At 35.7% G+C, this 15,713-nt stretch overlaps 1 protein-coding gene across 1 annotated transcript in view; it reads left to right on the top strand.

Annotated features, from left to right (window-relative positions):
- Vps50 (VPS50, EARP/GARPII complex subunit) overlaps positions 1-15,713 on the top strand; it is a 137,829-nt gene that overhangs the window by 69,317 nt on the left and 52,799 nt on the right. Inside the window, exons 15-17 of the mRNA XM_023706534.1 lie at positions 1,862-1,953; positions 6,921-7,015; positions 7,342-7,440. Of these exons, the coding sequence (XP_023562302.1) occupies positions 1,862-1,953; positions 6,921-7,015; positions 7,342-7,440 (286 nt within the window). The remainder of the gene's footprint in view (positions 1-1,861; positions 1,954-6,920; positions 7,016-7,341; positions 7,441-15,713) is intronic.

Raw genomic sequence — 15,713 nt, 5'->3', positions numbered from 1 at the left:
TTTTTTTTTTTTTTTTAAACATTTACTTGAGAGACAGTATGGCCATAATTGATATGACATGACAAGCAGTACATATTTAGAAGACCAGAATGACAGGCATTCCAAGCATGGAATTCCAACCATTACGCATTGCTATCTTCAGTGCTGTTTCTTAGTTCACAGGTATCAGCATATGTAGTCAGGATGAGAATCCTACCAGTTAACTGCTAGTTTCAAAACCTGCTGAAGATTCTCAGGATCGTTGCCTTAGCCATCTAAATGTATGGCTTTGCCCCGTCATGTTTCCTAGCTTTTCTCCTTGCCCTCTCTTAAAATGCTCCTTTAAAGTTCAAGGAGAGTACAGTGTAGTTGTTAATATGTGTGGAAAGACAGAACTATTATTAATAGCTGTGCAGGTGTTTTTGTTGTGTTTTGTTGTATTACCTTTGGGCTTGCTGGACGCACTGGGATTCCGCTCTAGGCGAAGATTATCCTGTTGTGGCAACCTGTATAATGCTCTGGGTGTGGATGCTATTCAGATATTTTAGAAATTCTGTTTTTCTTCCAGTCCTTTATTTGAGAAAACAAAGGAAAGGTTTGCAACAGAATTAACAGGACTAAGAAATCATAAGTATACATAATTACTATGTGTCAAAAACATTTAAAAATTAATATAAAAGAATTTAAATGACTATATATTCATTATAGTAAAGCCAGCTTTTTGCTTAAGGGCAGTAGTTTATATTTATTAGAATATTGAGTCAAGCTGAAAAGTCTTTCCAAAAGTCTCACATTCTCAGTTCTTGTTACTAAATATCCTTTCACCTCAATCTTATGTCTTTGGTTTTTGTTTTTTTAAATCAAATCCAGAGCCTTGCACGTTTCTCCAGTCCGTCTATGTATTCAGGTGTTCTGATTATCACTGTAGCTTCATGATAATATCTATGATTCCAAAACATTACCTGTTTAGGTCAGATAAAATTTTTCATGTTCAAATTCAGTAATGAAATTATCGAAATCATTAATTTGAAAATTATTAGCAGAACTTCATAAAACTAAAAAAGACTTGAGAATTCATCTACTTGTGATTTCTGCGTTTTAGTATATGGCAGCCTAATACGTTAATATTCTACATAAAATGCATAACCTACTATTTTGATTAAGCAGGTCATACATATAATTCAGCTCTTGTACTACTCAGAGGTGAACTAGGCTTGTGGTGGTCTGGTTCAGCTGGCTGGCTGTGAAAGGACTTTGTTCCAGTTACCAGTGTACACCTTGCTAGCTTGGTGCAAGGTGATGTCATATTCTCACTTCATTCACACCAAATTGTACTCTTTAATTTAAATTGTATATATGTATTTTCAGTTGTGTTTAGAGGGAAATTGGTTTTGAGCCAGATTATTGATTTTACTTGTTGAACTGAACAGTGGCAGATTATTTATCTGGAATGAACCGTATGATTATCATTCGCTGCATGAGTAATTCTGCAGTCTATATTCTTGTTGGCAGCGTATTAATTGATAATTTCATTGTTCCTGTATTGCCTGGGTGCCAGTCTGTCACGTGGTCTTGGCGTAGGCACTCACTATGTGTTGATCCAAATCCCAATTGCTGGGACCAAACTGCATGGGTTGGAATGTCTGCTCCAGTCACATATGTGCTGAGTGGCGTTAGGTGGGGATAGTGATTCACTGTCTAAGGTTACTTATTAATGGCTTTACTTCTAACACCTGTAGCTTTACACTGCTTTGAATGTATAAGAATTGGATATATAGAATTTTCTGTTTTATGTTGTCCCACAAACATGAAAAACCAAATGGAAATTATTTTGAAAAAAAGTTGAATCAAGTCTGAAACACTTGCCTTCCTTTATTTTCAGAAGGAAATAATATGATGGATACTGAAGAAACTAATTTTGATCGTGGATATGTAAAAAAGAAATTAGAACATGGACTTACGCGAATATGGCAGGTTTGGTTTTTAAAATTTTTTTGTTACAGAAGCAATGGAAACTTTCACGTTGAGAATGTTTTAGAATTCAATTTTTAAATTTTCTGTACTCATTCTTTTCAAATTTAATCAAATGTTTGTTTCTTTTTGAAGCTGGGCTACTTCTGTAATTTATTTGACAATTGTGTTAGATTATAAATGGCAATTAAAAAAGTCTTTTAGTTTAAAAATATCCATTGGAAACTTTCATGTATTCTTTATTAAGTTTTTGCTTTTACAGTCTTAGTAAATGTATGCTTTTCTAAAACAATTTCTTCTTGAGAAGTTCTATTTTTTATTTTATTCATACTTTCCTAATTTTCTCTTAAGTTTAGAAAATGGGTAAGTAAGTTAACCATGGGTGACGCTCTAGTGTTTTTTCTTTATGATCATTGTGTATGGGGGAAATCTTACATGGTTATTGAGTTCTGGAGGCCGAAAAGTTTAAGATCACACCACTGGCAGACTTGGTGTGTGGTGAGGGCCTGTTTCTGTCATAGATGGTGCCTTCTTGCTGTGTCATCACATATTAAGAGACAGGAAAGCGTGCCCCATGGGCTTCCTGTAGCAGGACACGGCCCCCTTGTGAGGCCTGCAGCTTCCTCACCTTCTCCCACATGAAGGCCCTGCTTCATCAGACATGGGCCTGGGGTTTCAGCACATGAATTCATGTGGACCCAAGCATTGAGACCGTAGCAATACCTTTTCAATCGTTTATTTTAGCTTAAAGGCTCAACAGTTGAATGAGATAATTTTTTAATGTATTAAAATTTGATATTTCCTAGATCAAAGTATATTTTCTTTCAGGGGAAACTTGATTTTGGACCCTGGAATCTGGGAGAACTGTAGATTCTATGACCATGTCATTACCTTTGAAAATGTATTGTTAGTTTTTCTAATGAGGGTGAGTTCTAATTTGTAAGAAAATTGTTTAGGCAAATATATCCTAAAGACAAATTTCTTTAAGAATCATGTAACTCTTACAGTTCAGTCTTGTTCTGTTTTTTGCCAACTTTATATTAGATACCCTTTTTAAATTTAGGCTTTCATATTTTAAAATATTTATGATAGTTATGAGATTCACCTTCTATATTTTCTTATATGACCATTTTTTCAATAGTTTTATTGAGAAATAGCAATGAGGCAGTTTCAAATCAAATTGGTAGGATAGTTTCAATAATTAACACATTGCATATTCTCTTCCCAGTGATTATTTGCTGTACAAGATGCAGACATGATATCCTATTTACAAACACCATTAGAACAAATCCCTCTATTCATCAAGAGAATGTAACTATATATCTATCCTAACCATTTTGAATACACAGATACAAAATGGACATTCATCTGTATCCCCTTTTTTGTTTAGTTCCGTCATTAGAATATTATAGGTGTGTTAACTCAGCAAATTATTCTAAAAGAGTCCAGTAGTCCATAATAGTATTGGGTCTTCTGCTTCACTGGCAATGTCAGAAATTATTGACCTGGATCCCCTACAGCTCAACATAACATCATGGATTTATTTCTTGTACTTCATTTTTTTACTTTTCTGCTGGATAGGTAGGACCAAGATAAAGCAAGACCTATGCAACAAGAGTTGTAGCTTTTGGATCTGATAAGGTCAGTGAAATCCCCTCAGGATTTATCCTGAAATCCTATACCTCAGATTTATCCTTTGTCAGTGTCAGCCCTGTGGATGAGTCATGGCCATTGCTTGGCCACTGTGCTCTCTGTGAAAGCCTGAGAGAATGTTTTCTCTCCATGTGACTCCCCTTAGGCACACTCTACATCATCGATCACTTTCCTCTTTGGCCCCATAATCTCCTTGATCAGAAAATTTGGGACACTACTGAGTTACATGATGTTACAGTACAAATTCTCTTTATGTCCTGAGTCTTAATTGACCTTGGAAGGCTAGGGCCAAAATGTTGGCTTGCCTTGCGACATTCCTTTTTCTCTAATTTTTGGTCTGCAAACTTAGGTTGTTAACCCTCCAGAAGAGAAGCTTATTGTTTTTACCATGCAACCTAGGCTGTTAAGCTTAACCTTACTATCTGTCTGAATATCAAACATTGTAGGCATAACGTGGAACAGGTATTTTTCATCAAGTATTGATATGTTAAACTATAATTCCCTACAGAATATGATGAAAAAACATTTAAAAAATTAAAATATATTTTAAAAATAGGCATAAAGAATTATATAAATCCTATGTTTACACATAATTTCAGAAACCTAACCATATACAACCTTGTAGCTGGACAGTCCCGCAACATTCCTTTTCCTGTCTCCTGCCTTCATTCACCACCCCCTTCTCTTTGAACAATCATCTACCCGAGAGACAGCACGGCAGCATATATGAACATTTTGAACCAATTATTGACCATAAGTTTTGAGTTTGGATTGCTTTTTTTCTGAGTATAATGCTTAAAAGAAAAGAAAATCTCATTAAATACATGTCCAGGATCAGATATGAGTCTTTCTAATTTAGATCCCCAATAGCATCTTATTGTGCAGAGTTGAAATTATAGCATCTGTAGCAAAAATTCTGGTAGTGCAATGTGCTTTGAAATACCCGGCTAATTTCCATTGAGTTTGGCAGCCTGGGGGCGTTCCTAACAGACTGTTATCGGTGAAGTGTAGTAACTGTTTCCACTTGAGCAGTTGACCTGTTCATGGAAGGTGTGCTTTTAGTATAAATTACTGTGTTCTGGGTTTTAAGCCTGAGCATCTCCATCTCCATCACTCAGTCCCCGTGGCACTCCTGACCCATTCTTAACCTGTGATAGAACAAGACTTTCATGTTTTGTGACTCATTGAATGTTTTTAAAATCAGGATGAAAATGCTTAGTACAACTGAAAAAGCAAATGCTGTTAAATACTTTTTTTTTAAAACTTGGTAACATAGTAGACAAAATTCTGCATAGAACTCATTTTGCAGCAGAATCTGGCCACAGATTATTATCTTTTGGCTACAGCTAGTATTTATTATCTATTAAATTGAACATTGATATGTTATAGGAATATTAATGTTTGATTTAGAGGTGTTACCAGTCTCTAAGATAGGGAAGTCGTAGAGTATATGCCATATGTACCTTTCCTAACATCTGGAATTCTGAATTCCAAGGTGCTTTTGGCTAAGGATATATTCAAATAAAGCAATGAAAAAAGAGATAGATGGACTAAATTGAGAAAATTTACCTGTAATCCAAGAGAATCCTCACCCCAGTATGTATCCCTGCAACACGGAGGCATCAATTCTTATATTCATACTAATTTTAAATCTTGGTAGCAAACTGCTGACCAGCCTCTAACCTGTACTACTATTCTGCTGGTTCTTGTAATATAAATTGACTTAAGATTTCTGCATCTGGCCAGGATGTACAAAGACATATCTTCTCTAATCTCAGAAATGATCAAGGTATGCTACAAAACGATGTTAAATATAACCTACATATTTTATATATTATACATACATTCAATTGAGTAAAAGGTAAAGAAATCCAAATGAACAAAATGAAGGACCCATTTTTAAAATTCATCCTGGAATATTTGGAAAGTAGTTTTATAGTTCCTTTGTGTTAGAAATTAGATTCTGTATGTGTATTAAATCAAACTTGTTAATTATATTATTTGGCTTTATATCTTTTCTTTTTGTTGTTCTTTTTCTCCCTAATCTGTGCAGTTGTGAAAGTTTTACCCTTCTAGAATGATTACAGTTTGCCAGACTTCTAACAACTTTTGCTTTTTATGTTCAGCCATATTGATGCTGAAATGCTAATAGCTACTATACTTTCTGTATACATAATTCTCTGCACTGATTAAGATACTAGCTTTTTTTTAAATTTTATTTTTTTATTCTGAGGCCATTTTGCAATGCATTCCAGTTGGTTTGATGTATTTTACTACTACTCTTACCTTTTATTTCGCATATATCTGCCTGATAAATGTTAGGCCATCTGGTTTTTAAAGACAGTTTTGGATTGTGTTTTACTTGTGTCCTTTGTAATGTAAAAAAATTATTGACTATTTCTATGTTATTTGTCTTTGTTGATTTCTTTCTTATATTGCTAACACTCTTTTAAGTAGTTCTAACATAAGTAGCACAAATTTTCCAATATAACTTTTATTCAGCCTTTACAAAGCTTTGTTTTTAAAAAAGCAATTATGGCTTCTTATTCTTCTGGGTGAATTTTAAAATAATAGTCAAAAATGTTTCTGTTGTCCTTTTTGTTAGAATTTCATTGAACATAACATTAATTTGAACAAAAACTGCCATTGTTTTACTGTTTAGTGACCCATACCATCCCATTAACTTTCAGTAGGTTCAGAATTCTTTTTGTATCTCATTAGAGCTGTTAGTGCTTTCTTAAATGTTTTATATTTCTTAAGATTATTTCTACTAAAAAGCAAAACAAAAAAACCCAAAAGATTATTCCTCCTATGTTTAAGTCCCTGCAGTGAAAACCTCCAACTGTTGGAAGTTACATGAAAGTTAGCAGTTTTTATATATTGTCTCGTATTTAGTCACTTCATATAGTTACTTAGTTTTGAATTATTTTATGGAGGTGTGACCAACCAGACTTGCATAAAGATTCGTCCAACCAAATGCATGAAGATGCTTTTTGTCCTCATATCTATCATGAGGATACAATTCTTTGTGTATGTCTGTGCATCTTTTTAGAACTTTATGATTCCAGCTGTTTCTATATTGTATCTGATATTCATAGAATTTTCTCTATTATTTTGCTCTATTATTTTTCTCTATTATTTTGGTTCCCTATTGACCAAAATAGATACTGTTCATCAGGTTAAAAATGACTTGTGTCATTTTGTTATGTAATTTAGAATAAATGGTGCTAAGAACTTTTTTTTTGTGTGTTTTGGATATGTGACATCTTTTATTATTATTATTATTATTATTATTTTTTTTTTTTTTTGTCTTACAGGATGTTCAGCTAAAAGTAAAAACCTACTTACTTGGAACTGATTTGTCTATATTCAAATATGACGATTTCATCTTTGTTTTGGATATAATCAGCAGGTAGTGTTTTAATCTTGTCTTATTCTTTACTTTGAATGATTCAACCATGATAATCAAATAAAGCATGAATTAATGAGTTGTTATGTAGATTTTCTTCACAGAAATGAAGATAATTATACATTTATAACTAATTGCTGCTTGATTTGTATGTGCACGTGTTTAAATATTTCTGCCCTTTGGATGTTTATAAAACATTGTGAATTTCTGAACTTCAGAAATTTTTGAAGTATCTAAATTTTTATGTTTTGTTGTTTTGAAGGAGAGCCTGGGCTTTTTTTCTCTGTAAGAATATTGCTAAATTTGCATAAATCTTTCTATCCAACCAGGTTAATGCAAGTTGGAGAAGAATTTTGTGGTAGCAAGTCTGAAGTTTTACAAGAATCTATTAGAAAACAAAGTGTCAATTATTTCAAGAACTACCATAGGTGAGAACTCTGATATAGTGTGAATAAATTTAGTTAGGCATTGAAAATATTTTTGTCTAAACTTTACCCTAATGATATTAATTGATTTAAAACAATTACTTTTGAATGATTGCTTTTTTTTTTTTGGTTTCTTTTCTTTGTTTCTTTTTTAAAAAAATTGTTTTATTTGGTACAGGGTCTTACTAAGCAGCTCAGACTTGCAGTGATCCTGCTGTTTTCAGCCTCCCCAGCACTGGGGTTACAGGGATGTGTCACCACACCTACTCTTCGTGGCTGGCTCAGAATGCCTGGAGGTGGGGCTGGCACGGCATGTGGTGCCTGCAGATCGAAGCCCGGTCCCTGAGCTTGCCTAAGCAGGTGCTGAATGATTACATCCTTACAGTTCTTCGCCGGATATTTGAAGTTGTTTCACCAAAAATATAAAATGTCCTTATTAAGTATTAATTATCAATCAGTTTATTCTTTCTTGAGGGGTTCTAGCTACTGAACTGATTTCTTTAGGCGTCAAAGATAATCACTACCTCAAGATTCACTGAAAGGATTGGGCTTCTGTTTCATGCACTCTGTACGTGGTTTGGGAAGTAAGGAAGCTAAATCAGTAGAAGCAGTGTGTGATGACAGCATCTGCTTTTTACGAGGAAGGCTTTAGAAGAGAGGCTGTGATATTCAGACTCTTCAATGAAATTGAAAAGGAAACAGTTCTCCCAAAATCATTCCTGCACGCAAGTATTATATTGATACCAAAACCTGGGAAAGACATAGCTAAAAAAGAGAACTACAGGCCAATCTCCCTCCTGAACATAGTTGCAAAAATCCTCAATAAAATCCTAACAAATAGAATACAGCAAATCATCAAGAAGATCATACACCATGACCAGGTAGGATTCATCTCAGGGATGCAAGGATGGTTCAATATTTGAAAGTCTATAAATGTAATATACTATATCAATAGAGCGAAATCCAAAACCCACATGATCATCTCCATTGATGCAGAAAAGGCTTTTGACAAAGTCCAACACTCGTTCATATTCAAAGTCCTACAGAAAATTAGAATAGAAGGCCTCTACTTCAATTTGATAAAAGCCATCTGTGACAACCCAACGACTAATATAATTCTAAATGGGGAAAAACTGATATTCAGAATGTAGAACTACACTGCCCAGGTTGTATACTGCATTGCTTTGGGTAATTCAGAATGGTTTTGGGGATGGACAAAGATGGAGAAAAATGTCCATATAGCAGTATGCTGTATGCTTAAAACAGTGTTGAAAGAAAAAGAGAATTAATATTTATCAGACCTGTCTTGATGTAAACTAGACCCTGATCTATTTCCCTTATGTGCATTTTTTTTAGTTGAATGAAGTTTTATCTTTTTTATGTGGAACTTGCAATATTTGGTTTATTTTGTTACTTGGTGCCAGAAAATGTCAGGATTTGAAATTGTTTTCTGTTCTTGTGCACAAAATTTACATTCACTGTGGGGATGCATAGCATATCTTAGTACTTCTTATGCCCCCTTAGTTACCGGTTCTCTCTGCTGATTATAAAGTGTTAACACAATTATTTTGAAAGACCCAGTCTTTCAGTTTAATAATTGAATTAAGAGAGTGTTTAAAAATATTTTTAAATGTAGTTTAATAAACCTTAGGGAAAATATGGTAAGGAAACAACATGAAACTCTTTTACTTATTACTTTCCTTTTTGGTGCAACAGAAAGTTGGCCTGTAACATTGCAATACATTTGAGGTGGGTGAAGGAAAGCAGGTTAATCACAGATTGAAAAAAAAAGGAACCACATACCAATTTCCTAAAAGATTGCTCTGTGCCTGTGAAGACAACAGGGGGACATTTTGTTGTTCTTGAGGTCCAGGAGGCGTGGACAAGGTAAAATTAGTGATTCCTGCTGTGGCCTTATTGTTAAACACTGTCTTCTGTGGCAGTGGGCATTTTATTTTGCACACTGAGCATAATAGATACCTTCCAGGAGTTCATCTTAGCAAGATACAGCGATGAATTATTTAGCGTTTACAAAATACCTAATATTTTAAAGGACTTCTATTAGAAATATTTATGAAACTTCTTTCTACTGGTAAGGTTGTAGTATATCAGTAGAAACCAGTTGAGAGATAATAGAGTTAGATTTTTGTCCTACTTTTTGTTGCTTCCCTTCCCATTAATATTGGGCAAATTATTAAACCTCTCTGGACTTTGGTTCTATCTATCTATCTATCTATCTATCTATCTATCTATCTATCTATTTATTTTTGCGGTTCAGGGGATTGAACTCAGGACCTTACATTTGCCAGGCAGGTGCTTATGCCACTGAGCTATGTCCCTGGCCCTGGTTCTACTTATTGTAGAACCCTCTCTCTAAGGGTTGCCTCAATATCTTAACCTTTTTTCTTGATGTATTGTGTAGTATAAAGAACAGAACAGAGATAGTTAATTATTTTTTAAGTTCTCTTTCTGCACTGTGTAAGTAGGAGCTTTCACGGTGTTTCATCCCTCTTAATTTCATGGCAGAGTTTGAAAAGCTTTGGAAGTAACTCTTTGCTGAAGTTTTGGTAGAGTTCAGTAGTAAGTCCACTGGTTCCTAGGATTTCTTAGTTGATAGTTTTTATTACTGCCACAATTACTACATTTTATTGATATATTCAAGGTTTTAAAGTCTTCATTCAATTTTGATAAGTAATATGTGTCTAGGAATTTATACATTTCTTCTAGATTCTGTAATGTATTTGAAAACAAATTTGAGTAAGTTTTCAAAATAATTTCTTATAATCCTGTGGATCTTAGCACTATCTGCTAGGATTTTGCCTTCTTTATTTCTAATGAAATTGGTGTCTTTTTCTTTTGGTACATTTGACTAAGTTTTAAATCACTTTTATTCTTTCAAAGAACCAATGCTTTGATTCACTGATACTGATATTTTTTCTTTAGTATCAATTTCATTTATTTCTGTTCCAATCTTTATACCTTTTTTCCTCTTCTACAGATTTTGTTTTTGGATTACTTTTCCATTTTTAGGGCCTTGGTGGCCTGCCCCTTAGCTCAGTTCTTTAAGTGGCTGCTTCAACAAAGCAGTCAGGCTCAGCTTGCTGTGATTCGATCCCCACAACTCAAGCCAGCCAAACCTGCCCTGAAGGAATTCGGAGCAAAAAAAAATCCTCCATTTTTAGGGCCTTGAGGGGCATAATTGGGATATTTATTTGGTGGTACTCCACTTTCCTGATATACACACAGCTATAAATTTCCTTCTTAGGGAATGTTTTTATTGTGTTCCACAAGTTTTGGCATGTTGTATTGCCATTGTTATTTGATTCTAGAAACTTTTACTTATTTCATGATTTCTTCTGTGATCCGCTTATTATTTAAGAAAATATTATTTAACCTTCATGCATTTGTGTGGTTTCTTTTGTTGTTGGTTTCTAGTTTTATTCCATTGTGAACTGAAGAGGTACAGGAGGTTGTTTGAATTCTGTTATATTTATTGAGATATGTTTTGTGGCCCGAGGTGTGGTCTCTTTTGGAGAAGGTTCTGTGGGCAGCTGACCGGAATGTGTGTTCTTCCTTTGTTTCTTAAAACACTCTATAGATATATTTGGTTCATTTATTCATTTTTATGGTTCAACTGTGGTATTTCTTTGTTGAAATTTTGCCTGATTGAACTGTCTTATTTGTGAGAGGAGAGTATTACAGTTGCCTGCTCTGATTGTACTGATGTTTGTCTAGCCTTTCATGTCTAAAACTTTTGAATAATAGTTATGCATGTCAACATTTAGTGCATATATAGTTGTAAATTTCTTTTGAATTTTTCCCATTACAAATATGTGGCGACCTTCTTTGTCTCTTCTGATCAGTTTTTGCTTGATGTTTAGCTTCTTCTGCTTGCTTTTGGGCTCCAGTTGGAAAGTGTATCATTTTTTGTCCTTTGACTTTCAGTCGGTGTTTCTCTGTGGATGAGGTATGTCTCTTATAAGGGACGTATAATTGGGTTTGTCTTTTATCTGTTCAGCTGGTCTGTCTTGAAAGAGTTAAGATCATGTATATGCAGTATTATCATTGAAAGATATTTATTGATTCCTGTCATTGAAGTATTCTTTTCAGTGCTAATTCCTACTTTTCTGTTTACTACTCCCCAGTTAGATATATTCTTTATGTTGGGTTGTTTCATGATATTGTCTTTGCAGTCTCTGTTTAAAGTTCTCTGACTGAGCATATCTATTGATGTCGTTTTAGCTATGCTTTTCATTTCTACTTGATTCTTCTTTGTAACTCATAATTTCTTTACTAAGTTGTTCATTCATATCCTGCATTGTCTTCTTTAATTTAATCAAGCTCCTTGTGTCTTCTTAAAGCTCATTGAACATCTTATTAACCCCTTATTTACATTCTCTTTAAGTTCATTGAATGTCTTATGTATTTGCTTGTTTCTTCTTTATTCTGTTCAAACATTTTAAACATTTAGTTTTCAAGGCCTGGGCCTCTTCCACTTCAGTGCTTCTGAGAGTAGCTTTTGGAAAATTATGATCTTTTAAGTCATTTGTTGCCATTTTTATTGGCAAAAATTATTCTTATATTTTTTCTGTTTTTGTATTGCATATTAGTTGGGCTAGAAAGTCCTGCCACTATAATAGAGACCCCTAATGCCGAATTGCAGAGAGAGAACCACTGCTGATAATATCAATAGCTAAAGAAGCTGTTGTGTACTGGTATGTAATTTAGAGCTTGGATAGCAAATTTTCTACTCTTTAAATAACCCATGGTTACAAAGGATTAGTAATGGTAGAAAAAGGCTGGGAGATAGGAAAAGATAAAAGAAAAGGATTTTAAAAAGTAAATAGAATAAAAATTGAGGGAAAAATGAAAGGAGACAAAGAAATAAAAGTAAGCAAATGAGATTGTAAGCTTCATGTACTTCAAACATATACTAGCAAAAAAAGTTTTAAAAGTGTACCTAAAAAGAGAGAAATTAGATTTTAAGGATACTATTTTTATACCAGTGAAGAATGGAGGAGAAAAAGAAGGTTCGAGAGGATATGTATGAGGGCAGAGGGAAAGATGTAAAGGGAGGGACTTACAAACAAAAAGCGGGAAATTTTATCCAATTTCTATACTAGCAGAAACCTCATGTTAGAAGATGAAAGCAAGGACCTTTAGTGAGAGAAAGCCTGCCAGGACAATGTAAAGCATTGTAGAGAAAAAACAATGTTCAGTAATTGTTCATAGAGATGTGCCCCTCCCACTGTAGAATAAAAAGTAATGATTAAGTTTTGTATACTGGAAAAGAAGGTATAATTGTGAGAGTAGGAGAAAAGAAATAAAGGAAGTGCTTGGGGGAGGGAGTTTAAATGGATGATAAAGAGGAAACAGGGAGATGGAATCCGATTAATGACCTAACAGAAATGCTTATATTTACTTATTTATTTTGTGGTACTGGGGATTGAGCTCAGGGCCTTGTGCTTGCCAGGCAAGTGCTTATTCTATTGAGCTGTCTCCCCGGCCCCCTAGAAATGCTTTTTTAAAAAGATCTATTAAGTAATCTTTGGTGAGGGGAAAACTGATAGGAGATGTTAAGATACTCTAGTATTTAGATTGGTCATAAGAGTTTTTATATATATGAGAGAAATAGTTACAAAGGGAGAAGGAAAGGAAAACAACGTATATGTAAGGGGAAGGAACAGAGAGTAGACGATCTGAGGGGGGAGTCATGAAGATAAGGAAAGAATAGGAAACTGTAGATGGGAGGTGAGAGCCATCAAAAGGAGGTTGTATCCAGCTGTTGAACTTACAGGCTAGGTGACACCCAAGAAGCAAACTTTGACGTGGGCATATGTGTGTCTACATGGAATGTTTTACAGTCAGCCATAGAAAGTACATACACAGTTATTGCTAAACACACATGTATATAAAGGCCTAGCACTCAAAAATGAAACGAGAAGAATGCACTTACACACACACACACACACACACACACACACACACACATTAAATGGATGAATGAATGAATAAAGCAGTGGAAAGAAAGGGAGAGGAGAGAAACAGAGGAAAGGAAAGGAAAAGAAAGGAAGGAGCTACTGTATCTGGGAGCCCTTGTTATCATAATCCTGGCCTGTCTCCACCACTCTTCTTGCCGACAGGTAGCAGCCTGATCCTGCTTGTTGAATTTCTACCACAGCCTGTTTGCTTCTACCCAGGATGTATCTCAGCTTCCTGACTCCATGTGCAGGTCGCCCAGCCTCCCTCTGGCCAGCAGCTTCAGTCATTCCCTGTGGTCAGGGAGGAGGCAGGATCCCTATATCTGCCTGATGGTTTTATTTTTATTTTTAATTTTTTTTCTCTTCCTCCTTTACTCTTGGGTCAAAACATTATTCCTGCTTGCTGGATTTTAGTCTGACTTGTGTTTTAGAGGTCTGGGAGGGGACTGGCAGGCAGCATCCACAGGCACATATCTGGGTTTTCTCCTCAGACCCTTCCTTCCCACCTCCAGCCAGGTGATCCTGTGTTTAGGTTGTTCAGCTTCACAATGGGTCTTTTCCAGTCTGTGAATTCTGCATGCCTAGGGGCTGAGTGCAAGAGGACCCCTCTGCGTGGAATTCAGTAGCCCTTGGATGATGCTGGGAGGAAGCCCCAAGTGCAGAGCTCAGTGGTGTTTGTGGGGCTCTGAGAAGGTGCCTGCTCCAGCACTACTCCAGTGTCTTCCCCAGCCTGGATCCCACTTGTGACAGCCACTGGAAGCCCCTGCAGTTCTGTCTCATGGCTCCTCAGAGCTTGGTTATAGGTCCTAGCAAATCAGTTCCTAGGGCTTAGTAGTGCTGACTCAGTCTCTGTCCTCTGAGTGATTCTCTGGCTTGTGTTTTCCTTAGCACTGTCACTGGGGAGGCCCTGTCATGTAGATGTCTAACTTCGTGGGCTCTGTGTCCTACTGAGAGTTAGGCCAACAGCTCTGCACAGGAGTTGCCTGTTTAGTGATAGGCAGCTAGTAGCAGCTGCCCTGTGCTTCTTCCCTCAGGGCAACTTGTACTGTGGTGGCCTTTTTGCCAGACCTGGCTGCAAGTAGCACCTAGATCAAAAAGCAGCTGTGCTGCTTTTCCGAATGCCCGTTAGTGGATTTTGTCCAATGGGCCTCACCTTCGAGTTGCCCTCCCGTGGGTGGGATTTGCATCTCTCCACGCTCATACCTCGGACTCTGGTGTCTTCACCGAGTACTGCTGTCTCCAGCACACATGATGTAACTCTGCCTCTCTTAGGATCTTTGCTGACTCTTCTTTGGTTTTCAATTTGTGTTTCAGTTTGGACAGTTTCTACTGGTCTGATTTTGGGTTTACTGACCCTATCTCCTGAGAGCCCTAGTCTGCTGTTTCCCTTTGCCAGTCAGTTTTTAATTGGAGGTGTTGTGTTGCTCAGTTGTGGAATATATATTTGATTCTTTTTAAAAATTGTTCTTATTATTGCAGTTACTTGGATTTTTCCTTCCTATTTATTTGTATTTCTGTCTGTTTTATCTATCCTATAATAGTTATCATAAAACACTTGCTGGTTAACTCCAATATTTGGAGAAATTCCTGCTTTTCAGAGATTCATCTGTTTATTACCTCAATTTTACGTGGATTTAAAAACATCTAGATTTCATTTAAGTGTGGTAGCAACAGCTTGTGCTTGTAGGAGTCAGGCTCCTACCCTTTCAACTTGGAAATAGAATTTGTTTTTGTGTGACTCCCTGTATAATGTGCAGGTTATGCAGGATAGATAGAGCAAAAGCATTAAAGAGAGAAGAGATCAGTATGATGTGTTTCTTACTTGCTAGTTCACTTTGTAAATGCTGGGTCGGGATAGGCTAAGGGTCCTGGCTACTTGAAGAGTTGCTATGTTGCTATTGTGCCTCAGTACGTGTGGTTACGATCCATGCTGTTTAGCGTAAGTAAAGCTTGTGTTACTTACTGTGACCTCACAGAATCTGTGGATTTCTCCGTGTTCTGACTTTGACATATAAGTAGCTAAGGGCATTATAAATACATTATTTGGTGACAAACTTTTAGCATCATCCCTTAAAATGCCATTTCGTACACATTCATCATGTTTGCAATGTAGTATTTGACAGTTTTTCTCTTAAAGATAATGAAATATTAACAGGTAAATGTAAACATTTATGTTTGCTATATTAATGTTAGTGGGCCCTTGAAGTTGCCTCCTATCATGATTATGAATCTAGGCCTGTAATTGTATTTTATTGTATTTTCTCAACTTCTTTGTGCAGTGTACTTTTTCTTTTT

This window comes from Octodon degus, unplaced genomic scaffold (genome assembly GCF_000260255.1).
Source record: "Octodon degus isolate 3935 unplaced genomic scaffold, OctDeg1.0 scaffold00262, whole genome shotgun sequence".
In the NCBI taxonomy this organism is placed as follows: Eukaryota; Metazoa; Chordata; class Mammalia; order Rodentia; family Octodontidae; genus Octodon; species Octodon degus.
The sequence above is the reverse complement of the archived record's forward strand: the minus strand, read 5'-3'. Positions and strand labels throughout refer to the sequence as shown.